The sequence below is a fragment of the Phalacrocorax aristotelis genome, chromosome 7, assembly GCF_949628215.1.
Source record: "Phalacrocorax aristotelis chromosome 7, bGulAri2.1, whole genome shotgun sequence".
Taxonomy (NCBI): domain Eukaryota; kingdom Metazoa; phylum Chordata; class Aves; order Suliformes; family Phalacrocoracidae; genus Phalacrocorax; species Phalacrocorax aristotelis.
In genome coordinates, this window is record NC_134282.1 from 10,815,975 (window position 1) to 10,841,219 (window position 25,245).

At 41.0% G+C, this 25,245-nt stretch overlaps 1 protein-coding gene across 7 annotated transcripts in view; it reads left to right on the forward strand.

The window, feature by feature from the left end:
- Positions 1–24,654, forward strand: part of TM4SF1 (transmembrane 4 L six family member 1) — a 52,731-nt gene extending 28,077 nt beyond the window's left edge. The window contains exons 1-10 of one of the 7 annotated variants that reach the window (XM_075098743.1): positions 435–754; positions 2,136–2,260; positions 7,587–7,655; positions 11,623–11,712; positions 11,800–11,948; positions 13,346–13,526; positions 20,448–20,537; positions 21,220–21,362; positions 22,865–23,045; positions 24,304–24,654. In XM_075098743.1, the coding sequence (XP_074954844.1) occupies positions 2,240–2,260; positions 7,587–7,655; positions 11,623–11,712; positions 11,800–11,948; positions 13,346–13,526; positions 20,448–20,537; positions 21,220–21,362; positions 22,865–23,045; positions 24,304–24,318 (939 nt within the window). In that variant the 5' untranslated portion in view covers positions 435–754; positions 2,136–2,239 and the 3' untranslated portion in view covers positions 24,319–24,654. Of the gene's footprint in view, positions 1–434; positions 755–1,302; positions 2,261–7,586; positions 7,656–8,993; positions 10,088–11,622; positions 11,713–11,799; positions 11,949–13,345; positions 13,527–14,468; positions 14,769–15,673; positions 18,852–20,447; positions 20,538–21,219; positions 21,363–22,864; positions 23,046–24,303 lie in introns of those variants that run through there. The other 6 variants (XM_075098739.1, XM_075098741.1, XM_075098740.1 and 3 more) reach the window with 6 other exon arrangements.
- Positions 24,655–25,245: the final 591 nt, after the last annotated feature.

Below are 25,245 nucleotides of genomic sequence, written 5' to 3' on the forward strand. Positions count from 1 at the left end.
TGGTTCCTCAGGACATGTTTTAATCTTCCTGCAGCCTTCTGTATGCCCCTGAGTAGTGCTCAATTAGTAAGCCCTATGACTTCAACTTAGGGCAGAATGTAATTGATCAAAATCTCAGGAGTTGGAGAGTAACAAAAACAAACCCCTACAACCAAAACAAACAAAAAAACCCCCCAAAAACCCTAAGATGTTTTGCCTGACAGGCAAGTGCTATTGTTGACATGGCTGCAGTTTCCTCAAAGTCAGTGCCTGCCTTTTTGGAGGAAAGTGTCACCTGACTCAGCTCAGACACTAGGGAAAGGCTGTGATTTCTTTTTTTAATTTTTCCTGTTTTCTTGTCTCCTCACCTCTAGAGGAAACTTCCAGTGTTTTTGTTTGTTTCCTTTGCCTTTGCTTCTGGAAAGCAGAGTGGGACTACTTGTCTGCTGTGAAGATCTGTAAAAGAAGAAAGTTGGTTTCCTTCCTTTTTTAACTTACCGTATAGTAGTGCTCTTCCTGGAAGAGCTCTTTTCTGGAACTAGCACCTGAACCAAATCCAGTCCTACTGAAGCCTTCAGGATTTGACTCAGTGGGTGCGATGCCTTAGTTCAGCTCCTACTATTGCATAGTGCATTGTGCCTGACTCCTGTGCCATCAGTAGATGTTACTAAGCGTTGTTGTCTTATGCAGAGGGCGGGTGGTGCCTGTTGCTTGAAGAGGGTGTTTCATGAGCTGTTGTAGAAGACTTGAGATCCAGACATCACTGGAGCTAGTGGTGAGTGGTCACAACAGAGCCTGTTTGGCCATAGCATGTTATCACTAGAGGGAGCTGGTGGAAATCTTGGGGCTCTGTCTTCCAAGCAGTTGCAGAAATTCCTGTGGGCAGGATCTGACCCCTGAGGAGGTGGTTGTGCAATGGAATACTACTCTGGAATGAACATGTGTGTCATTCTGCAGCATTAACTTCCAGGTGCACTGGTGACATGAATACTTTTAGCTGTAATTATAGTTCAAAGGAATATAAAACTTCTAATTCAGGAACTTAGTCTTTCCCCATCTTCCAAACCAAACTGCAGTTCACTAGAATGGCACCACATACATGAATTAGAAGGACCCTGTGAAAGGAGCAGCCCCAGTGAAGCGTTGTATGTAGTACAGGCACTGTATGGCAGACAGGTATTTTGTATATCTACGCAGAATACAGCCTCAGTTGTATTGTTCCAGTATGTTTCCTTAAAAAAACCCCTAAGAATTAATTAAAACATAATCTGTGTTAAGTAATATTTTTGTCTGCTTTTCTTCATTAAATATTGCTCAGATTAAAAGGGATCTTCTGTAGACTGATTTATCCTTTAACTGTAGTTTGTTTTTTTTTTTTTAATTAACACTCCCCTATTAAAAATGCGTGCTACATCTGTAAAGCATTTTTGAGGTCTTGATGGGCCTGGTGTATGAACATGACCATGAAATAGTCGGCCGTATGATTGACAGCTCTTTTAAGGACCAGCTGGTAGCAAAAATTCAATGCACTGAGTGTATATTGTTAAATGAACTTCAGAGTTCCAGTTTAAATTATGATAGCAAAGGTTGATAGAAGGGTGGGAGTGCAGTTTAGGAAATCATCTTTCAAGAGTCTTGCAGTCTTGCCTGATTTGCTCTTCTGATTGTGATGTGTGTGATCCAATTGCTACCGATGCTGAAAGATTTGCAGGCAAATACAGCATGCTGCAATATCAGTCATGATAACATGAAAGACACCTTAATTTTAAACACTAAATTTCACATTTCACTCCTACAGAATCAATACATAGCTTATTCTAGCCAAGCAGTAGTTGTGGGATCATTCAGCAAGAACCATTTTAAGTTTTTAACTGGCGTGAACTTACTAATGGCTGATATCAGAGACAAGAGTGCATGAAGCATATGCTAATGAAACAAAATTGGCAATTAAATTTGCTTTTCTTCTTTTCTTTTGAGCCTGCAGATCTAAAATACATGGTATGACAGAGGTAATAAATTTTTGCTAGATTAGAGGTAAGCAGAAAACTACTGACAGCATCACGGTACGAGAAACACAAAGATACTTAATGATTGACTTTTGCACCACAAAAGCCAAAGACATAATTGTGTATTTTTTTGTTCCATGTTCTCTGAAGTGTCAGAATTGGATGTCTTTTACTGGACATCTGTTTTAAGCATATTGCTGCAGGGGAGGGGAGCCACAAAAGTGGCACACTTCAAGCCTAAAGAGCATCTGTTCATGATGCTGTGCTATCCAGAGGTACGTATGCTAAGCTAATCACAATTTTCTGATTCATACAGCCGTTACACACCGTACAGAACAGAGTATGCTTATAGTACAGTGGCGATAATGCTTCACACTAGTTAAACTTTTGCAAGAATGTCATAATTTTAGGGATAGACTAGAAATATAGAAAGCAAACCTCTGTAAAACTACAGTCCAAGGGAAACTAACTTTTGTTAGTCATCCTGCATAGCCAAGGTTTCACCCCCAGGCTGTGGCTGAAATAGCATTTCTTATGTCCTACTTTTATCCTAATAACATTGTTGCAAGAAGTAATGAATGCAGGCTACATCATGGTTTTTATATGTCACCAGAAAACAATTTTTTGAAGTGGTTTATTTGATTTGTGGAATGATGTTACAGTAGCATTGCAGGTCTAGGGGCAGTAATAGTTCTTCTTAAGAAAGGTTTATGAGCTGCTCTTTAGAGAGAAAAATTTCTATACACCCATTTAGTGGTAACTCTGCCCTAATTGTAAGCTTTTGAATCTCCAAGCTGGTTGGTTAAGTGTTAAAACTACTTTTGTTGCATCATTGCTGACTTCTTCTTAGGTCAGCATTATTACTAATAAATTAAATCTTCTCTCTGTGTGTCAGTGTGTGGTGTTGCATAAAAGTGTGAGTGCTCCCTTCAAACTGACTTCTATTAGTTCAGATGAGTTTTCTGTCTCAAAGGAATGGCAGAGATAGCAAGCAAGCGTATGCATGTGTGTTATAGCTGTGTAAGGGTGATTGATTTTATGTTCCCTGATCTGCCTCATGGCAACAGGTAGTTGCTCCTTCTGAGAAGGAGCTCGTTAGTTCATCCAAGGATCTGTCATGTAATTAATAAAGGTAATCTGGAAACTTTCTTCTGCTGTGGTCAGGAGACCATAGACCCAGGGACTTCAGGGGAGCTGTTTCCTCTCATGGCTGTCCAGGTGGAGTTTGCGGATTGACATGCACTTGCGAGGTGGCACGCCTGAGGATAATCATAGCTTCAGCATTGTGTTTTTGTGGATGATGGCAGGAAAACATGAGCAATGCATCACTTGAACACTGAGAAATGGATGGTAGCACGGATGGGTGTTTCTCCATTTGATTAAAGGGAAGTGATGGGTGTTCCCAAGTTCACCAAGAGCTCTGTCTGAATAGCTGGCCAAGAGGCTTCCCCTAGCTTAGCTAACAGGTGACTGCACATTCATCGTGCATTTCCAGCAGTTGCCTGTGCTAGTATTTGCCTCTGAGCAGTAACGTACTAAAGAGTAAGAGAAGAATATGAGAATAGCTTATAAGGGAATACAAGTGTGAGTTCATAACCTGTGTGGATACACATGCATTCTGTTGCCCCATCTTTCCAAATGCACCTGTGCAGCCCATGCTATTATTTCCCAGGCTGTGTCTCATCTACAGATGTCATTCAGTTACCACGCCCTGCCAGTGTTTCCACAAGAGGTGATTCCCTCCTATTAACCTTTTGCCGATGGTGGGTGGGACCAGAAGCTTTGCAAGAAGAGTTCTAATGAGAAACTCTGGTAGAAGTTGTAGTGCAGGGCATCCGAATGACAATGATATTAGTAAATCCCCCTTGATTCATATCTGACCAGTTTTTATAATATAAAACAATTTTTTTCAAGGCTTCTTGTTTTTTTCTTTAGATTGCTTTCAAGGTAATTGGAAGACATTTGTCATGTGTCTGTTTCAGCTGTATCTCAATCACTGTGTCTTTTAGCAAACCATGCCTAGGAGTGGCTATAAGGCAGAGTACAACAGCAGGGCTGACCATTTGGAATGTTAGGAGAAACTACTGGGAAGAAACACATTGTCCTTTTCAATAGAGAAATATCTTTCCATTTTTTTGTCATCTTTAATTTAAAACAGGAGAGTGCTTTATATTTGCTCAGAAAACATTGATGGCAGAAATGTTTCATTGTGAATATTTTAGCCTTTGCCTGGTTATGAGAACATCTTTAGGTGCTAAAATGGTAAAACAGCAACATTCAGTTTAGGGAGATAAGCAAGATTAACACTGGGGATTTGGCATAGCAGAATATAATAACTTCATTTCCATTAAGGGAATAGCAGCCAGACTGTCCTGACTGTGTACCGACAAGCTAAGGAAAGAGGGTTCTGTGGCATCCTCAGAGCACAGGAGCCTTACAGCGTACATGTGCAACAAGTTCTAATATGGTAGCGTGCCTAGTGTCCAGTCAGGGAAACTAAGCCTAGTCTGCATGACCCTGTTCTTGAGAGCGTGCTGACTCTGATGTGATGGGTCTGGGTCTGCCTGACCGCTTCTGTATTAATTTTGCAGATATGATTCCCCCCTGCCCCTCTTGATTTCCTCTTTAGTAAAGGGGTATGGATGTTTCCAGGATTACTGTGGGCATTAAAATATATTAGTGTAGTCAGAGATCTCATTTTTTTTTTTTTATGGCACTTTTCTGTTGCAATTCAGTTTCTTCTGTTGATTATGATGAATCACTCTGGGAATCTGGCTTAGGGTGGAGGTGCTAGATGTGGTTGTAGTTCACAGAATCACAAAATGGTGGGGGTTGGAAGGGACCTCTGGTGATCATCTTGGCCAACCCCCCTGCTTGAGCAGGCACACCCAGAGCAGGGGGCACAGGAACACGTCCAGGCGGGTTTGAATGTTTCCAGGGAAGGGACCCCACAGCCTCCCTGGGCAGCCTGTGCCACTGCTCTGGCACCCGTGCAGGAAAGAAATTTTTTCTCATATTGAGGTGGAACTTCCTGTGTTCCAACTTGTGCCCGTTGCCCCTTCTCCTGTCATTGGGCACTATTGAAAAGAGCCTAGTCCCATCAATCTGACATCCACCCCTTAGATACATATAGGTATTGATGAAATCTCCCCTCAGTCTTCTCTTCTCCAGGCTAAACAAACCAAGCTCTCTCAGCCTTTCCTCATAAGGGAGATGCTCCAGCCCCCTGATCATATTGGTAGCTCTCTGCTGGACTTGCTCAAGCAGTTCCGCATTGTTCTTAAACTGGGGGGCCCAAAACTGGACAGAATACTCCAGATGTGGTCTCACTAGGGCAGAGTAAAGGGGGAGAATAACCTCACTCGATCTGCTGGCCACATTCCTTTTAATGCAGCCCAGGATACCATTGGCCTTCTTGGCTACAAGGGCACATTGCTGGCTCATGGTCAGCTTGTCCACCAGCACTCCCAAGTCCTTCTCAACAGAGCTGCTTCCAGTAGTTCAGCCCCCAGCCTGTATTGATGCATGGGGTTGTTCTTCCCCAGGTGCAGGACCTTGCGTTTGCTTTTCTTGAATTTCATCAGGTTCCTCTCGGCCCAGCTCTCCAGCCTGTCAAGGTCTCGCTGGATGGCAGCACAGCCTTCTGGTGTATCAGCCACTCCTCCCAGCTTGGTATCATCAGCAAACTTGCTGAGGTTACACTCTATCCCATCATCCAGGTCATTGATGAATACGTTGAACAGGACTGGACCCAGCACAGACCCCTGGGGAACACCACTAGCGACAGGCCTCCATCCAGACTCTGCCCCACTGATCATGACCCTCTGAGTTCTGTTGTTGGGCCAGTTCTCAATCCACCTCACTGTCCACTCATCCAACCCACACTTCCTTAGCTTGCCTGTGAGGAGGCTATGGGAGACAGTGTCGAATGCCTTACTGAAGTCAAGATGGACAACATCCACTGCTCTCCCTTCATCGACCCAGCCAGTCATGCCATCATAGAAGGCTATCAGGTTGGTCAAGCATGAGCTTCCCTTGGTGAATCCATATTGACTGTTTCTGATAGCCTTCTTGTCCTCTACATGCCTGGGGATGACCTCCAGAACGAACTGCTCCATCACCTTTCTCAGGATGGAGGTGAGGCTGACTGGCCTGTAGTTTCCCAGGTCCTCCTTCTTGCCCTTTTTGAAGATTGGAGTGACATTTGCTTTCCTCCAGTCCTCAGGCACCTCTCCTGTCCTCCACGACCTTTCAAAGATGATGGAGAGTAGCTCAACAAGAACATCCACCAGCTCCCTCAGCACTCGTAGGTGCATCCCATCAAGCCCCATGGGTTTGCAAGGATCCAGTTTGCATGGGTGATCTCTGACCCAATCCTCTCAACCAATGGTAAGTCTTCCTTTCTCCAGACTTTTCCTCTCTTCTCTGGGGGCTGAGATGCCCGAGGGCCAGCCTTAGCAGTAAAGACCGAGGCAAAGAAGGCATTCAGTAACTCTGCCTTCTCTGCATCCTGCGTCGTCAGGGCCTGTTCCTTGTTCAGCAGTGGGCCCACTGTATCCCCAGTCTTCCTTTTACTGCTGGTGTATTTAAAGAAGCCCTTCTTGTTATCTTTGACATGCCTTGCCAGATTTAATTCCAAGTGGGCCTTGGCCTTCCTCGTCACATCTCTGCAATGTTGAAGTAATTTGCTTTTGTAGGAGAAATGTGATGCTTCACAGTTTTCTTTTTCTTGATAAAATTGTCTGGTTTTTTGAGGGAGGTTTCCTCACTGCACGTTGTGGTAACTTTGACGGTCTCTGAAAAACTGCTCCTCTCTGCAATAGGTAAATGTAGAACTTGTCAAAAAATATAACGAGGGTTTCCAACACACTGCTGAACTAGAGAAAGTAATTTCTGTTACTCCTGTCATGCAGGTCGAGGAGCAGGTACAGAAAGCTGAAGAATGTTCAGCTTTTGAGAGCTTGAATTTAGAGAGCTCTTCTACTATTTGTGACATCTCCCACTTTTTGGCATCAGGAAGCACTAGTCTCCTCCTAACATCTTTATTTTGTGAAAGAAGCAGGCTTCTGTCCTCTTACTACAGTAGAAGAGGGAAAGCAACAATGACTATTGAGGTGGTGTGTTTTGTTTTATAGAGGGGCTGCTGGATCCTTGGACCCCATGTGAAATTAAGCTTGGTGTTAGATACCTTAGTAGCTGGACAAGGCACCTAACTTTAGCCACTTCTCTGGCATGAAACGTCAGTGTCCTGCTCCAGGTAGCACTGTTCTGCTGAGAAACTTTATCCTGCAGGACTGATGATTTGGGGATACAAGCCAGTTGCTTTAATTGCTTATTAACCAGCCCCCTTCTGCCAGGAGAGGATATGGAAGACTTTCATAATAGTCTTACCTGCTGGATCTTAGAGTGTGTTATCAAAATTGCTTCATTGCCCCCTTGATTGTCTTGTGCTTCCTGTACCACATTGCAGTAGGTGTCTGTCAGCCAGAGCTGAGGACTAGGCCTACAGTCTAAAGTTAGGCTTTATCCTAGAATTAAACTTGTATTGTCTCTAATAGGGCTGGGTGGTTGATTGCCTCTTAATATGTATTCTTTGTCCAGGAACAGGCATCAAAGCTAGAGGAACAGTCCTGTGAGAGAACTATTGGCATTTCCCATGGGCAAGCATCTGTGAGTGAGTAAGCCATTATCTTACCTCTTTAAGTGAAAACACTGTGGTTCTTGTCTAAAAGACTTAAAACCTAATTACAGTTTTGTTTACACTAGTGTAAACTCTGCCATCTCATGGTGCTGGAGCATGTCACAAGCTACAGTTTGGGCCCTTCTGTTCATCAGATTGATGAGAAGCTCATGTTGGGCTACTGCTTGTGCATGGGCCAGTTTAATAATTTAAAACTTGACATGCCCACAACGCATTTAAAAAGATCCACCACTGCTTGCTTTACCAAGCAGTAAAATTAGGATTTACAAAGCAAACAGGCATGAAAAGTAAACAAGCTCAAGATTTTTATAACCTATATGATTATATAGGAGGGTGATCTGAACTGCTATTGTATTGTCTGGGTTGTTTGGTTTTTTTTGTAGTAACTGCAGATTGCAAAGCCCATGCAATCAGCAGGCTTGATACTGTACAGAATTGATTTTAAATATAGGAAGTTCTCGATTATGTGAAATCTTATTTCAAATCAAGTGTTTTGAAAACAATTATACAGGTTATAAATAGAACAGATTTTAAACCTAATTCCCAGCCACTGTATGTACGGTGTGGTAGTGGAGGGTGGGGGGTTGGGTTGTGTTTTTTGGCAGGGAGTGGTTTGGATTTTTTAGCATGACACAATAAAGGGAGTTTTCAGTTGAGCAGCCATCTAATTCTGCAGAGGAAACTTGCAGGATGATGTTTATGCTCGTTTTAGTCATCAGAGGTGAAGTGCACAATAATGGTAAACCTCTGTTTCTGCAATTGGAGGATATTTCTCATCATGAAGGAAGTCTCCAAGGTCAACAGCTACAATACCCGGAGAAGTTACATCACAAAACCACATCTGCACAAGACTGCTCTTCCGCGCCCCCCTCCCCTTTTCTTTTTGCACACTTGAACATGCTTGCTCTCTCTCAGCTCAAGTGTTGCTCATATCACTTGCAGGAATACCATGGATTTGATTTGGACTTCTGTTTACAGTGTTATTTAGCTGCTTAAAAAAATACACCTCCAAATCAAAACCTCTTTTTTTTCCCCCCTAAATAATTTTAAAAGTCTCACTATGGTCTCCTAATATTCTGTATGTTCCCAAACTCAGTTTGTCTAGCTACTGTTTTTGCAGTGAGAATTACATTGTATTATGATGATGGCAGCAGCACCTCCCAAATCTAGTCCAGGCCTGTGCATTTCTTAGTTATCTTCTGTCATGTGATAGTAGTGGGCATGGCAGCTCATGCCTCTGTCTTGAGCTGTATGTATGTGAAGAAGAAAACTTTTGGCTATTTTAGCAAAATTTGCATGAGGAAAAAGAGAGAAGGCTATATCTTAATTTTTTCCAGGTCCCTTTATATCTCCATTTTCTATGCAAATTAATGTTACTGGTACATGTAGCACAATTAGGAAACCCCTGATATAATATATTTCTCTCTGTTCAGGGCTTTCTTTTTTTTGTATTTCTATACATGAAATTTCAGTGCAAGGACTGTTTTTTATAATCCTCCTCTTGAAGTAGTATTTTTCACCAGTGTCTGCCTCATTTAGCTTTAACAAATGGCTCTTAATCTAAATCAGCTTGTCTTATAATGGCAAGAACAAGGACACTCCTTAGAAGCCTACCTGTCCATTTTATTTGTTTTCCAACCTCCTGATGAGGTTTGCTCTTATTCCGTCGGCAGGACAGCAAAGTGAGAGGTTGCTCTACATACTCCTCATTGCCGTAGTCCTTATTCTATTTATACTCAAAACTCTGACTCAGTACAGCTGAAGTCAACTGAGCCTTTCCCTGGCTTCAGGTTGTTCTGAGTCAGTCTATAAACCTAAAAGTTAAAGCTGCTTCTAACAAAGAAAACAAAACCTTTTTCCTTCAGTTCCTAACAGAACTTATATTGTGGTTTAAGCCTGTTGTTCATGTCTAATCATGTTCACTGGTGATCGTTCCAAGCACTGTATATTAGAGTGAAATCACCTAGTATTCATATTTCCTTGATTGCGTTTGGTTTGACAACAATTATTGCATTTAGAAAGGGTGGTGGCGGTCTGCCATCCCTGTTCCCTCACTGTGGAATTGGGAACGGTGTTTATGAAGAAGTGTAAACGTCATCCAGGTAGCTAGGGAACCCTGAGTATTTAAGGAGGTGAGAATAAAGGCTGTTCTTCTTTTAGGTGTGGACAGGTATGAGATAGGTTGCATTGGACTAGTGGAACAAGGATTTGTAAAGCTGAGGACATGTGCTTTGGAAGGTGCGCTAGTTGTATTGGTTATAAGTTGCTCATCCTTGCCTTGCTGAGCATCGTGGCCAACATCTTACTTTATTTTCCCAATGGCGAAACAAGATTTGCTTCAGAGCATCATCTTGGCAAATATGTGGAGTGCCTTCATGGCATTCTAGGTGGAGGCTTGTTGGTAAGTAATAATCTAGTGGTTTCTTTCTCAGTGTGTCGCAGTTCCTGTAAAGGGTTAAATCTTACATTTTTTGTTAAATTATCGAACTATTATATTTTTAAATGTCCCTAGGTAACTAGCATTTAGTTACAATGCCTTAATTTCTACTATCTGAGATATTGACAGCTGTTTCTCTGCCTTAGCTCTTTATTCAGAGGAATTGAGTGGCAGTTATCAAAGCTTTGCATTTGAGTAACAGCAAAGGATGAAGAATTGAGTGTGTTTGTTGTGGGACATTGTTAATCTGAAGCTATTATTTTCTACTTTTTCATTTTTGTGGACCACATTGTAGCATACTTAAGTTCCTTGTCTCCAGGCTTCCTGTTTCATTTGCTTTTAAAAGTCCTTTAGAAATAGGCTACAGATCAAGGTGTCTGCAAATCAGAGGCTGAAAACAGTTGCATAGCAAGGCCTCCTGTCTTGTAAGAGGTGCTTACGGCTGTGTTATTCCCATTGGAACCTAGATGGGGGGTTGCAAAGACTGGGCTTTACACAGAATAATAAAAGTGAAATCAATTGAACTCTTCCTGGAACCCACTTGTACAACCTCTTCTGGACCTGCAGCATTGGGGTTTAGCAATAGGTTTGAGTAAGGGCTGAAAAGTAGGTGACTGTTCAACTGGATAGCTTTTATTTTAATATCTTGTTAAGTAAATCTGTGCAGTTTGCATATAACACTTTGCTCGTTCCTTATGGTTTTTGGAGGCACTCCTGGTTGTAGAGTCTTTACAAATGCAAACTACTATCGAGTCCTGTTAACGCTGGTGTGGAGGGTACTCTGTTTAATCAACTCTGCTCCTTGATTTTACGCTCAAAGCTCTGGAGTATGGATGACTTGCGTTTCTTGCAGATACCTTCTGCTTTGTTACTTTGCATTTGTCACAGGAAACTGGGTGTGAAAACCTAGAAAAAGCTAAATATCTGTAATTAGATGTTTGTGTGAATTGGGCAAAATATTCCTAGACTTCCTACTCTAGTCAGACTGGTTTGTCACACAGGTGATGATGACTACTCTTCAGTAACTAATATGTTAGTAGCTTGTTTTTTTGTGTTTTGTTTTGTTTTGTTTTTCTTTTTTTAAAACAAAATAACTGAGACTTATCTTGTAGTCCTCATTTGGCAGAAAGTGAATGTGTTTTTTACAAAGCATTTTATTTGCAGGATACAGCCTTTAACGTGAACAAACTTTTAAAGTTGAAGTACTTTAAATTGCAGCAATACCACAGCAGGCTCTTTATCAACAGGCTCTTTATGCACTTAAATGCTGTGTATATACAAAGCGGAAATAGAAATATGCTTATCCTGGTGTTGGTGTTACTGATATCAGTAGCAAGATGCCTACTGTGTTAAATAGGAGTAAAACTGAATAATCTATACAGGCTGCCCCCCACTCCCTTGCCAAGAAGCAATATAAATCAGTGTAATGTGAGGATTGTTCTATCTGCCCTGCCTGTGCAACAAAATAGAGCAGTGTGGTTTGTTTGCTCTGTACCTAGGTACTCATTCCAGCTGCAGTACTCATTGGGCTTCACAATGATGACTGTTGTGGGTGCTTTGGCCATGCGGACTGTGGGAAAAGCTGTGCGGTAAGTGAGCCTTTACGCTCCAGTCCCAGGTAATCCCAAAGACAAGGTGATGGCTGTGTTGAAAGTTCATGTCTCTTTGCTATGCAGATGCTGTCCTCAGTTCTGGCAGCCTTTATTGGGATCCTTGGTTCTGGATACTGTATAATCATTTCAGCACTGGGTTTGGCTCATGGACCGTATTGTTCTACTCACCTAGAAAGAAACTGGATCTATCCTTTCGCTGAGTCCTCTGGGGGGTAAGTTCATGAGGATGTTGTATCTTCTCCCATGTACATGTGGTCTTTATTCCAGTACCTTTCAGAAATATCAGTAACATATACCAAGATTGTTTCATAAGTTTATGCTTCTCACTCACTAAGAACTAAACAGATGGTGTCAGTTACCAATGCTGCTATAGTTTAAAACCAAAGCAATATAAATCCTCTGTCCCACAAAAAGGCATCTGAACATATATACATAATAATATCTATATACCACATAGTGTTCATGTCCATGAACATCTCTAACATAAAGTTTTAGGATTTTGAGGGATTTACGAACTATGAATAGATTTTTTAATGAATATTTGTGTAAGAATCTGTGTTGTGAGACTTGTTCCTGAAGGTACTTTGCATCAGTGTGAACTGGCATAATAAACTTCATCAGTGACAATGGCATGGAACCCTTGTGAATGAAACTAGAAAAGTTTCATAAGAATCTTTGTATGCTGCGGGGGCGGGGAGAGTCAGAAGTTCTTAATTATCCCTAATTAGCCTAATAAGGCTTCTCCAACCCCTTGGTTCAGCAAACCAAGCCTATGTAGCTGAGTTGTATGCTATGCCCATTAATCCCCACAAATCCTGTAGGTTGGAAGAGGATTCTATTGGGATCATGACATGCTTTTACAGTGTCTGTATGGTTGGCAACCTCGAGGCTGTTTCTAGTAACAGTTTATGGCTGATGCCAGGCTAGAAACAGTTTGAGTACTAAGAAGCCACATAAAGATCCTTTGTAGCAGAGAGTTTGAATTTTATACTTCAGTTGCATCTCTCCCAAGGGGGAGCTTTCTTCCTCCAACATCCCCCCAACTATGGCTGAGTATAGAACTGAGTTAAGTCCTTGCTGAAGGCTCATCAGTGCTGATGTTCTGAAGGTGTGGGTGAGAAGTAGCAGCTGGAATACTGCAGTACCCCTCTAAATTTGTTCTGTTTGGTTCTTCCACAGTAGGCGTGTGAGGGCCCAAAGACAGCAGCACAAGAGAGGAAGGGACACATTTGCCTCAGATCAGTAACTGAATTGCTGTCTTTAGAATAAAGGCCTAGTCCTGAAAAGCTCTGTGATTGTTTTGAGAAATAGGTTTTGCTCTTTCAGCATTCTTGAGCTTGTGTCTTGCTTTAATCAGTAATAGAAGATTTCATCTTTATAGCTTAGATATTTTTTGAAAGAAATTAAGACTTAACAAAAATGTATGATTGGTAGTTCGACATGTTCTTAAACAGAGCAAAGCTTGTGTGGAATAAACCATTGCATGTTCTATTCCCACTCAGAGTGGTCATCCTTGATACAGTTACAGACCAGATGTAATCTGGTTCTAGCATCTGGTAAGCATCCCACTCTGTCACTATGTTAATATGCTTTTAATTGTTGTACACAGATACTTGTTTGAGTATAACAAGTGGTCAGAATGTAAAGAACCTCAAAACATTGTGCAGTGGAACGTCACCCTCTTTTCCATCCTCCTTGTCTTGGGAGGAATAGAGTTCATTCTGTGCTTCATACAGATAATCAACGGCATTCTTGGAGGACTCTGTGGGTTGTGCTGCAGTCACGAGGAGGTAAGCCATTTGTAGTTATAACTATGCTTCCTCAGATGAACACGAAACGCTATTGTTACTGATGCTACTGTAACGTCTTACTCAGCAGCTGTTTTTTAGGTATTCTTAAGCAACGATTCAGCGTACAACTTTTTTCTAGCCTTAATGTGTTCAGCATTTTCATGTAGTATTTGATGACCTGCTTTCAGCTGATTCCTCAGCTGTCACAGTGAAGTTAGTCTGCATGGGAGCTGGCAGGCTTTTTCCCCTCCCCGATGTCACATGGGGCCATCAGCACTATATAGGTCATAAAGCTGAAATACAAATCTCCTGGTGGTGGTGGTGCTCTTTGCCATAGCCTAAACCATTGTTGCATAGTGTGGTGCAGTTCTGTGGTAGGCTGCATGTTCTAACTATATTGCTTTAGCCTTGTATTTTGCTCGCAGCAGCTAATAGGCTACTGAGAATATGCCATATGTAATGAAAACTGCAGCATGCTTGCCTTTGCTTAGTAAAAATAGAATAAGAGAAGGAACTAAATTGCACATAGCTAACAAAACCTGCAGATAGATCTGAAGGGGTTTTTGAGGGTGGCTTTTTTTTTTGACTGAGGAAGGGGAATTTCCTCCAAATTTCTTTAGAGTCCTGTTAAACAGTTTGAGCATGTTAAAATCAGTATTGTAGTGGTAGTGTTAGAATAGCAATGGCTTAAGGTATGAACCAGATATGATTTATATCATTGTGGCTAAGAGTGCATTTTACATTTTTAATTGACATAGTTGGATGTTGCGGCTCTTTCAAAGCTGTTACTGTCTTCTCATTCCTGCCTTCCATGCTGTAACTGCAGTATAAGAGTTGTGCTGAGATTGTCTAAATGTGGTCAGGTTAATTTTAGCTCTTAATGTTGGATACAATATTAGCATTCTTCCTCTTAATGTGTGTTTCTTTTTATTCCCCTCACAGACATACGTTTGCTAGAAACCTGACAATGCGTTGACGTCGGTGCATGTTTTGAGTATTCTGTGTTGGTTATTTTTAATATTCCATGCATACAAAAATGCACATGGTTTGTTGTCAATCTGTGATGTTGCCACCAACTTAACTGACTTGGGGCCAGCCTTTGTCAGAGTCATATGCAGATTTATCCACTAACCTGCCTGTATCTAAAGGCAAAATGTATCCTGAACTTCTTTGGTTCATTTCATCTTATTATGGGCAACTGCCTGAATACATCACTAAAAGATGCTTGCTTTTTTTTTTTTTCTACTGACAAAACAGCTCTGTAATTTATGCTGCTTTCCCAATAAAGTTGCACTTTCATTCTGATGTTCGAATGGACACAAACCCAATCTAGTCTGGCGTGGGTATAAATGAATACTCAACTGGAGGAAAAACAAAGCAGCAATAAAATGTGGATGATCAAGGGCAGATACAGGCACTTGACCTTTTCAGGATTTTTCTGGACTTCTCCTGTATTTCACAAATAAAGATTTGTATTAAAAATACCCAGCAGGTGTCAGCGATTCTTTCCCTGCCCATGCTGAAACACTACTTTCCTGGCCTTAGAGTAATGGACTGTGGTGGCATGAGAATATGGATATAAAACAGTCAGGTTATAATGCACTTTTCCTATCCAGCAGGCTTTGTCAGAGTGGGAACTGCTTCACTGTTTGGTTTAGATCATTTAGCTGAGCCAGGCAATTGTGCATCAACAAGGATATGATGGTTCAACGACAGCTGTGTATGAGGAGTCTTAGTCCTGGGTCTGGGCTAGCAGTTCACTGCTGATGGCCATTCCAAGGAGCGGAGGGAGGTCCCCCTGCCCTTGAGCCACATCTGTGTCCCTTCTGCTGCTCTCCTAAGGGGCACTTTCCTCCTGACTGCTTAATCAGAGTCTTGACACAAAACAAAATGTAGGTCTGGGTCCTGGTTTCTACCTCATTTGGCAGAGCCCCAGGCGTAGCAGTGTCCAGAAAATACAGTGCATATTCAGGTCAGCAGTGATAGATTGATCTGAAATATTTGACTTTACCAGTAAGCAGCCTGGAGGCAGTATTCTAAGATACTGTGCAAGAACCTCTGAAGTGTGGCTTGTAGCATATTACAGTGAATGTTTTATCACAAGGTAAAGTAAATCTGAATCATATGCTGCCAGCAGCATTGCTGGAAAGGTCAGTATGCTGCTGGCAATGGCATTTTTCAACTGAAAAACAAAATGTGACATGCCATTTATTTCAAGGAAATGAGGCTGATTACAATTATTGCTCCGTTTTGGAACCTAGCAGTTATTCTGAAAACTAAGTTCTTCTCCCATAAAGAGAAATTAATTTCCCATGGGTTTCAGTGCCAATGTAGTGCTATTTGTAACTAGGCGGGTGGTCTTTAAAGGTAGCCAGAAACTTGAGGTATATGTCAGGCTGTCCTCACAGCCAAGTCTGCCCAGTACAAATACATATCTGAAAAACAAGAAATTAACTATGAAAATGCACACACACATCCACAGCAACAAAAGAACTCACAGATGGGAAATGTTTGTGTTTAGAATCTCAGGATATCTGCTTCTTGCAATACCATTTATTCATACAGAAATACATAGAAGTAGTTGAGGGCGGTCTTTAACATTGTTTCTGCTTGTTGTGTTTATCCCTGTCTTGCCCTGCAATGGGAGGAAGAAGAAATATGTGTGTGCATACAAAATTTCATGCTGTTGTGCAGTATGGTGTCTTTATATGTAAAGAAACACTGTCTGAAAAAGGGTCTGTAAGTTTAAGTGTGGAGTGAGAGGAGGAGAAGAGGGTCTTGATGGAATAGGGTATAATTCCCATGCGACTTAAAGATTTTTGCCTTTATGCCTGCATAATTTGTTACTTTTCTTTCTAGTACACACAACTAATTGAAGAACTGAAAAAATTTTAGAAATTCCAGTGGACAAAATTATTAGGCTAGAGTTTAGAATTAAAACTTTATCTCAGATCCATATAGGACTAATGCACAGAATCACTACTCACTTTTTAGCTTGTCTTTAAAAAAAAAAAAAAAAAGCTAGTTGAATTCCTTTGCCTGATGCATAAGGCAGTGTTGTGGGAGTTTTGGAGAATTGGTTGTTTTAGGTTAAATTCATTTCAGTTAGCAGAGAAGTCACCTACCAGAGTAAACATGGCTTTCTGGTAATGGGCTCGGCTTCATCTCATGGACAGTGACAGCAACAGGAAAGCAGTCTTGCAACAATTGGTAAGATATTCGAGAAACGGGTTGCCAGGTTTGCTTAATACTTGGTATAAAAATGGGTGCTTCCTATTCTAGGAAAAACAATACACCTTGATTTTGTATTTGCAGAACTCAGTCTAAATACAAAATAAGTAACGATGCGGACTGCTGTACTGCAGAACGAATGCGGTTTCAGGTGTCATCTTCCAAGTAAGTTTGTTCTAATCAGAACAGATTATATGGGAAGTAGCAGCAAATCTCATTATAAATTAAGCTGCTCACTAATACTTTTGGCCTTTGCTTTCAGAAAAAAAAAATATTTCAGTCTATTACCTGATCTCTGAGTTTTGTGATAAAAAAATCAGTCCTGGGGATGTGATGTACCTGCTTTTAATTCTGCTCTTTTCGCTGATCTATAAGGCATAGTGCTGATATGAATTCTGTCCATGCCTGTGAGCCTGTAAAGGAAGGTTTGGCACTAATTTTGATTAGAGGGAGCCCTGAAAAAAATGTCTATAGTGATTAGCAAGTAAAACAGGAAATATGGGAAGATCCTCAGAGTAAAGTCTGAAGACTTCAAAATGAAACCTTTTAGAAAAAGAAGGGCAGAGAGAAACAGGGGAGAGTCACAGCAGAAAATGGATAGAAAAATGGTGTAATTGCATGAGTACCACCATGCCCATTTCCTCGGGTGATCTAATTTGAAGCAATAGGAAGGAATTAGTTACAAAATGCAACCCAAACAGCTTTTATGAGATCATGAGAGAAGACTCATTGCAGAGCCTAAAACAACTCATGAGGAAACAGAAGGAAAATATAGCATGACATCATTGCTTCTAAAATCAGCCTTCTCGCTTTTGATAGAGCCTCAGTTTTTTTGTTCTCTGACTACAGTTTTCCTATTGAGTAAACCCTAAGCTCATTCTTGAGTTACTTTTCTGATGTTCACAGGAGCGTGGGAAGAAGGCTTGGTTTGTCCTGTGAGCACTCAGACAGTCCTGCCTCTGTGTTACTGGGATGGATGTTTAGTTGCTTCAGGCTTAGGGAACGATGACGCATGAAAATGGAGAAACTGTCTGGCTTTGGCTTTGCACAGTGCGAAACAGCAGGCATTTAAAAAAAGAGCCAGGCCTTTTGTCCTGTACAAGTACTTAGGTCAGAACTGTAGCTATGCATACTCGGCCGTAAACACAGAGTAAAACAACATGAGAAATAGCAGGATTTAATTCATGAAACAGTTCAGCTGCGTAATGCTCCAGAAAAGTAATTAGAATGTGACAATAAGTCTGCCTGGCAGTTTCTAACCAGTGTTATCTGGGCTTCTGTACTCTCTGCAAAGTGGCTGAGACTCAGCTTGGTGTTTTTGTGAGGCTGCCCCAAGTTAGCAGCAAGTGTTGGTTCCCCCTTAGGGCCGTATCTGCCAAGTTCTGGTATTAATCCTCTGTAGTGTGAGGCAATATGTGGCCTTCTATACAGAAGCTTAGACATATTTATCATTTGACAGCTCCCTTCCCTGTGTAAGGTAGAAAAAATGTTGAGCTGCAGTGGGGCTGAGCAACCTGCCTCATGTCACAGAACATCTTCAATATAATCTGTGTTCTCAGGAGGGGCACGTTTCTAAGCAGTCACCAGGAAATGAGATTTTTGAACTTTCTTCCTGAGTCTGACTTCTAGACATATTTCATTTGGAAGATCATAAAGGAGGATCTTTTAGAAAGGAAACTGCTACTTAAAGACACATGCTTGGAAAGGACAATGAGTTTAGACAGCGATATTCATCTATTGTTCTGCTAACTGTTAAGCACTTCCACTTCTCCATCTCTGGAATCATATCCCAGTCACCCAGTTCCTGTGAATACGAAATGACTGAATCAAACTGAGGAGGTCAAAATACTTTTCATATTTAAAACCTTGTAATCTTTTGTTAGTTCAGAAGAGCAAAACTTCTAAAGTTCTTGAGAGATGGCTTTAGAGACATGTGGAAGCTGTTTGAGCTGTCTGCTGATACCTCTTGCCCTTTGGAGTATTGTTGTTAACATCCTATTATACTTCCCTAATGGGAAAGCTTCACACGCTGCCAGTTACCAGCTTCCCAACTACGTGTGGTATTTTGAAGGGATCTGTTTCTCAGGTGTGATGGTAAGTGGTGATTCTATGCATTTTTAATGAATTGCATTCTACTGCAAATAATACTGGGTTACTGTGCAGCAATGTAATTGTGCTTTTAAAGAGACTACGGATTACTTTGGCAAATACACTGCAGGCAGAAAAACTCGACAAAACTGAAAAAAAGGTTAATATACTGAATGACATGCTATGTATACTATTTGATTTCATATACGTGATTTTGCAGGAGATTGGTTTTTTTCTGCTGGCTTTTTGTTTATGTGCAATTTGTGCTTGTATTATGGAGGCAGGCACTATGTTGATTTAATCCTTTATGGAGGTTGAGTTAGAGCTCTTTTACCAAAACAAAATGAAAACAAAAACTAAAAAAGCTTCTCATAACTGTTCAGATGTTTTTAAGAGCTGTGTGTAGTCCAGTGTTTTGAGGACTGGACACAGCCCACAGTGCAGCAAGTGCCACTGTTGTTCAGCTAAATACAGATTTTCTCACCGTGATTGGCAGAGTGGGATTTTCTCCACCACATTTGTAATATGCTCACCTGCAGTAATGAACTAACAAAGAGTTGCCCACTGCTCGTCCTGTTCACTATGTTCATAAAAAACTGTAGCCTCAGGGACAGAAAGCAGTTACGTGATAAAAGTACATGCACGTAATCAGTATTTTAAAAGGTCTCATCTGCAAAAGTAAGGTGTTTTTATGAAGGTGTTGAACAGGGAGAGTTACTAAAACATGAGACATTCTTTTGAAATTGTGTGTTCTTCCTAAAGCAGATGAAAAACCTAATTTTTCTAGCAGAGTTAAAAATTTGAATTTGAAGAGAATTTGAACAGAAAAGCATAGTTGAAAATTTGGGAAAAAGTTAGCTGCAACAGTGCAATTCATATTTTGATGCATTTTTAGCCTTAGGATCATTAGAAATTTATTAAAAATATCTATATTATCCTATTACAAACAGGGCTGTGATTCAGAAACATTCCCTTTTCATATCTCCCGTTTCAAACCTGTGCTTCTCTGAGTGCCAGTTTGTGGTTCTGGGGTCCAAATCTTATGTATTGAAATGATTCTAGTATCAGGTTTAAATAATCCAGTAGTCTGAGAAAACCAGTATGGGTATTTGACAGAGAAAGCAAATGGAAGTCCAGGTGGATTTAACAAAAAGCTTGTGCTACTGACTTTTTCTAGCATAACTGTGTTGGTAAGGAAGGTAATACCCTGGTCTGTGTAGCTGTGTCAGTAAGAAACCATTGAACTGATGTGGTTGTATTGCAGAAAATATGCCTTTTTTCATTGGTATTCATTCTTTTACTTGTGAGCTTGGTTTTATTCTTTCAGCTTCACTGGTATAGCTGTGTCCATGCTAGTAACACTTAGCTGTGATAGGAGAAACAGTACTCTTGTCTTTCAAGTACAAGAAACAAGTACAGTGACAGCCTAATAAAAGCAATGTGATTCCATGTTGCCCCTTGAGTAATTGTGCTTTCCTACTGAGCCGCTTTAAAATCTCAGCAGGGCATAACAGATGCACAGGGCATAACCTTCCACAGGCAAAGGATGCTTCGGCTTAGTACCTGCAGTTGTTTCACTGACCTTATAATGTCCCCTTATAGATCCTTCTGTTGGCAGTAATTCTGATAACGCTGGAGTGTAGCGTGTTCTATCGGTGCTGCCAGAGTGAGAGCTGTAACAAAACCTACAGGGTGAGTCTGTGTTCTATTTTTATGCATCTCTAGCGTTTGTTCTGAGTGCCTTCCTGCTCCTGTGTTTCCAGCACATCCTTCTGCCCTCTCCGCTGTTCTGTTTCTGCTTCCTTTCACAGAGAAGGATTCTAAGTCAGGCTGAGAGGTCACAGAAAAAGCGCGGCTCCTTCCTGCTGAGGCATAAACAGGATGGAAGAAAAATAAATGCACAAAACCAACCAACCAACCAAACAAAACCCAAAAAAGACCACCAAAAAATCCTTGTAAAATAGTTGCAGTGAAGTGCCCCAACTAAATTGCTTAATCCCCTTGCTTGTATGATCTGGAAGTTATTTTTTTAGTAACGACTCAGTATACACTAGCTGAGATCCAAACATGTTTAATGCATGCTTGTGTTCCTTTAGTATTTTTGGGAAACAATTTTGCAAAAATGCAAGTTTGAAGAAAAAAAAAATCCCCAAACAATATTTAAGTGAGAGCTGTGAAACTTAAACCTCTGTTTTAATCTTTATTTTGTATGTGTATGCTTACTGTTCTTTGTGTGGTATTTTTCTTTCTGAATATTGAAGACTGGGACAATTAAATGTGAAATTTAACCCCAAGGAAGGAGCTAAGCAGCCTGAATGACTCTCTGCTGTGGACACTGTCCCCACACAGTAATATTTTTCTCTTTTTACTTCAGAGTTTTATTTCGATCGTGTTAGCCCTGCTTGGAGTCGCTTTCTCTGGATACAGTTGCATCATTTTTACCTTGGGGTTGATCCAAGGCCCCTTCTGCAATTCATCAGGTGGATGGGATTATATCTTCAAAGACACAGCTGGAGGGTAAGAAATATCAGTGTAACTCTTCTGGAAGAAACTGTTCATCAAAACAATAGTCAAATTCTCTGAGTTTTACATAAATGGCACAAGACCTGTATTGGCGAGTGAGGTTTTTCAACTTGTTGAATGAGCACCAGAATCCCCAAGGAAAGGTATTTGCCTCCTTGTAAGGAAAGATTAAATGTAAATCTTTGTACTGATCAGACCTGGAGGTCCATCTAGCTAAGTGTCCTTTATCTGGTGGTGGTCGCGATCGTATGTGTAGTAAAGAATGTAAGTGTGTAGATGGATACTTTCCCAGAATATTCTCTTAAATTCTTAAAGTTTTTGGTTCAAAGATTATAGGTGGCATTTTTATGTTTAATAACTCAGTAGGTTTCTCTTTAACTCCTAAAGCTCAATGAAATCTGTGGTTTGATCATTGGTACTTTTTACATACAGCTGCTCTATCTCATGAAACACCTAAGCGAGGTAGACAAATGTCCCGGCCTCCTAGAGGCATGAAAGGTTTGATTCAGATCTGTAACCTGATGCTGCTTTTGCAAGAATTTACATTCTCCCTTTAAAAGATCAAAGTTTTATAAGACTTGAATATATCAAGTCATATAATATGAGGCTCTACCAGCTGCATTCTGAGGATTACATTTGTCAGAGGATCACAAACAAGTTCCTTCAGCATCCAACAGGAATAGTTCCTAAACTGTGCATTCTGTGACTTAAGTCAGCTTTATTTTAAAACGCTGAAGTGCATCCTGCAATCTCTGTTATGTGTCACCAGCAATACCATCTCATTGGGAAATACAAAAATGAGAGTTTGAGTTCAGCATAAAGGGCCAGATGCTGAATAATGCACTCTCGATTTGGCTCAAAGCCTTTCAGTTATGAATGTTTAGGAAAAAAACAACTGACACTGAGCAAGTGAGTCTAACAAAGGTTCTTGCAGTTGACCTCCAGGCTATAGCATGTCTCAGTTAAACAGGCACAGCTGGTACATGTCAGTTTTGCACGTTATGATCCTCAAAGATGCAAAGCATGGCTCTAGAACAACTGGAAATTGCATGTGGTGGCACTTGCCTCAGCTCTGCCATTTAGGCTGTGTGTACTGCTTAGAATGATGGCGTTGGGGTGCTCCTGCTCTCTGCATGGTGCTGATGTCAGCTGGACTTAGCCTAAAGCTGAAATTAAATCAATAAAAGGAAAATTCCCATTTTAAACTTGGCTTCTGCCATTTGAAAAAATGCCATTGTCTTTCTAACACTTGGGTGTCTAACAGGGAAACTAATGAAGCAGATGTATTTGAGGAAAATAAGTCTTTTCACTCAGCTGGGTTTGACAAACCTATGAAGGAGTTATGCTGGTGTAATGAAAGACTAGAGTCTGGCTCCTAAACTTGAAGCATATAAGCCCAGTATGTTTTTTTCTGTATATTATAGGTAAAATAATTTGTATTTAAATTGAATTGCACCCACCACATTTAATTTACTTGCACACTGCTTCTCTAATAGGTATCTCACAGATTACCCTGCTTGGTCTCGGTGCACCGAACCTGCAAACATAGTGGAGTGGAACACCATTTTACTTTCTATTCTGATAGCTCTTAGTGGACTGCAGTTGATCATTTGTTTTCTCAAAGTGGCTGCTGAGCTGAAACGGACACTCTGTGGGACCTATTCTGTTTTCGTCCAGGTAACAAAATATCTGAGGTAATTTCTTCAGCATCTTGAAGTCAGTTAAGCTTCAGCAGTTTCTCTCAGTTGAGTACCAACCCTTTTGGTTTGTGCATTCTCTGTGCTACTGCATTTTAATTACCAGAGGATACGTACTGATAATAAAACTATTGTATTTGATTAATCTGCTAATTCCTTGTGGTATACAGGGATTGGTGACTGCTCACTCTGACCTTTAAGGCTAGGATAGAGAACAAAAAAATGTGGCTGTGCATTGAGCACTGATGCTGAGTCCATCACTCCTATGTCAGCAGAGGTTTCTGAGCACCTTTCTTCTAGCATTCAATTTAAAGTCATTCTTATCAATGTGTAGGTTTTACAGCAAACAGAAGACGCAAGGGGTAATATGTAGCAGTTGTGATGTAGGCATCAGGTTTTACTGTGTCTTCAGTAGGTTACTGAAACAATAACTGAGAGGGCTCTGCTTTGGGCAGAAGAATTAGTTGGAAGCCCAGAGCTGAAGTGACTGATGCTGTTAACCTGCATGCTGGTGTGAAGTCGTGTGGTTTAGTGTGGCGTTCAGTTTCCCCAGCTCTGGAGGTAGCGTGAAATTAGAGATGCTCACCCCTCCCTGTCCATCTGCACTGGGATCAAGGAGCTCTCAGGTTTTTTATGTAACTGAGAGTCTCAGTGATGACAGCATGTTTGAGAAAAATTTCTAATTAGGAAAAGCAGCAACCCCCAAAAGCATGCATGCACACTCACTTATGTATGTACACCTGCATGCACGCGCGCGCGCACACACACACACACACGCACAGAGTAGGGTTAGTTCTGTCATGTAAGTGGGAAACATTGGGAATGTGGAGAGGTAGAATGGCAGTGCCTCTGCAGCATGAAGTCTCCTGACCAGTACTGGTCAGCAAGGGCAGGGGAGCTGCAGGTGCCAGGCAGGGCCTTGGGCAAGCAGGCAAGGAAGGGCTTCTTGTAGGAATTAACTGTAACAGCAACCTAGATAAGGTCAAGGCCTGAGGCATTTTCTCTCAGAACCTTCTGACTGCCAGTGAAAGAGCCTCATCAGCCTGGGACCCAGCCCAGCTTCCAGTGAAGTCAAAAGCAATACTGTTGTCAGCTTGTCCCTGGGTGCAGAGCAGGGTCACTCAGCCTTGAGTGTGTCAGATTTAGATTGGATGTGGATGTTGAACAGTCAAACAACTTCCATATTAACTTGAGTTGAAAATCAGAAGGTAATTACTTCCTTCCCATTTTATTTGCAGGCTGGGATTCTCTGAAAAAGAAAAGGAGATCTTCACTAGTACTTCCCACCCCCCAGAAAAAGAGACACATGCCTTCTCCAACATTTACGATGGTAGATTTGGATGCTGCAAAGACAAATGAAACCCGTGTCTAAAATCTTTGTCACTCAAGGCTCTCTGTTTTGGATGAACTTATTTGAACTGTTTGACATCTACATTTTTCTAGTTGTTTTCTAACATGGCCGGTTGTCCCCAGCTGTCTTTTTTATACCCTCCATCTTGTTCCTACAATAGGGAAGCTTGAATACCATGGAACTCCTTTTGTATTGAAATCACCTTTCTTTTTTTTTTAATAAACTGCTGTAAAACTGCTATAGAACTGCTTTTATACTCCCTTCTCTTTGTTTAGAATGTAGGAATATTTGCTGTTCTGAAAAGGCCTGATTCAAAGCCCAGTATGTCAGGAGGGGTTGTTCCCTTGAGAATTAGTGCACTGGATGAAGCCATGATTTCTAAATGAATAAATTTTAGTTACAGGCAGACCATGATGGTCACAAAAGGCAGCAGCCTAGCCTGCTCACTCTTTCTTGGAAGGTCTTAACTGCGAAAGACAATTACTGAAAAACAACAGTCTATCAAGTCTTCCTGTGGTAAGGCTTTTAGAAAGACATCCAGGCCTGATTGAAAGAGTAGATACGCAGCTCTGAAGTCAGCTGTACTAATTAGTACACATTAATAGCTGCTCTGGGTTTCTTTTTATTTTATACTTGGAGGCAAGCAACATTTTTTTGATCAGGTATTATGTGACTTGAAGGGATATACGAGGGAAACGTGTGAGCACCCAGTGCTAGCTTATTAATACGTTTCTAAATTCCCTGACCTTGCTGCAATGGCAAAGTAATGTTCTTGGCAATAATAATCAGATGAAAAAGAATGATCTGTTTTAAATTAGCATCTAAAAAG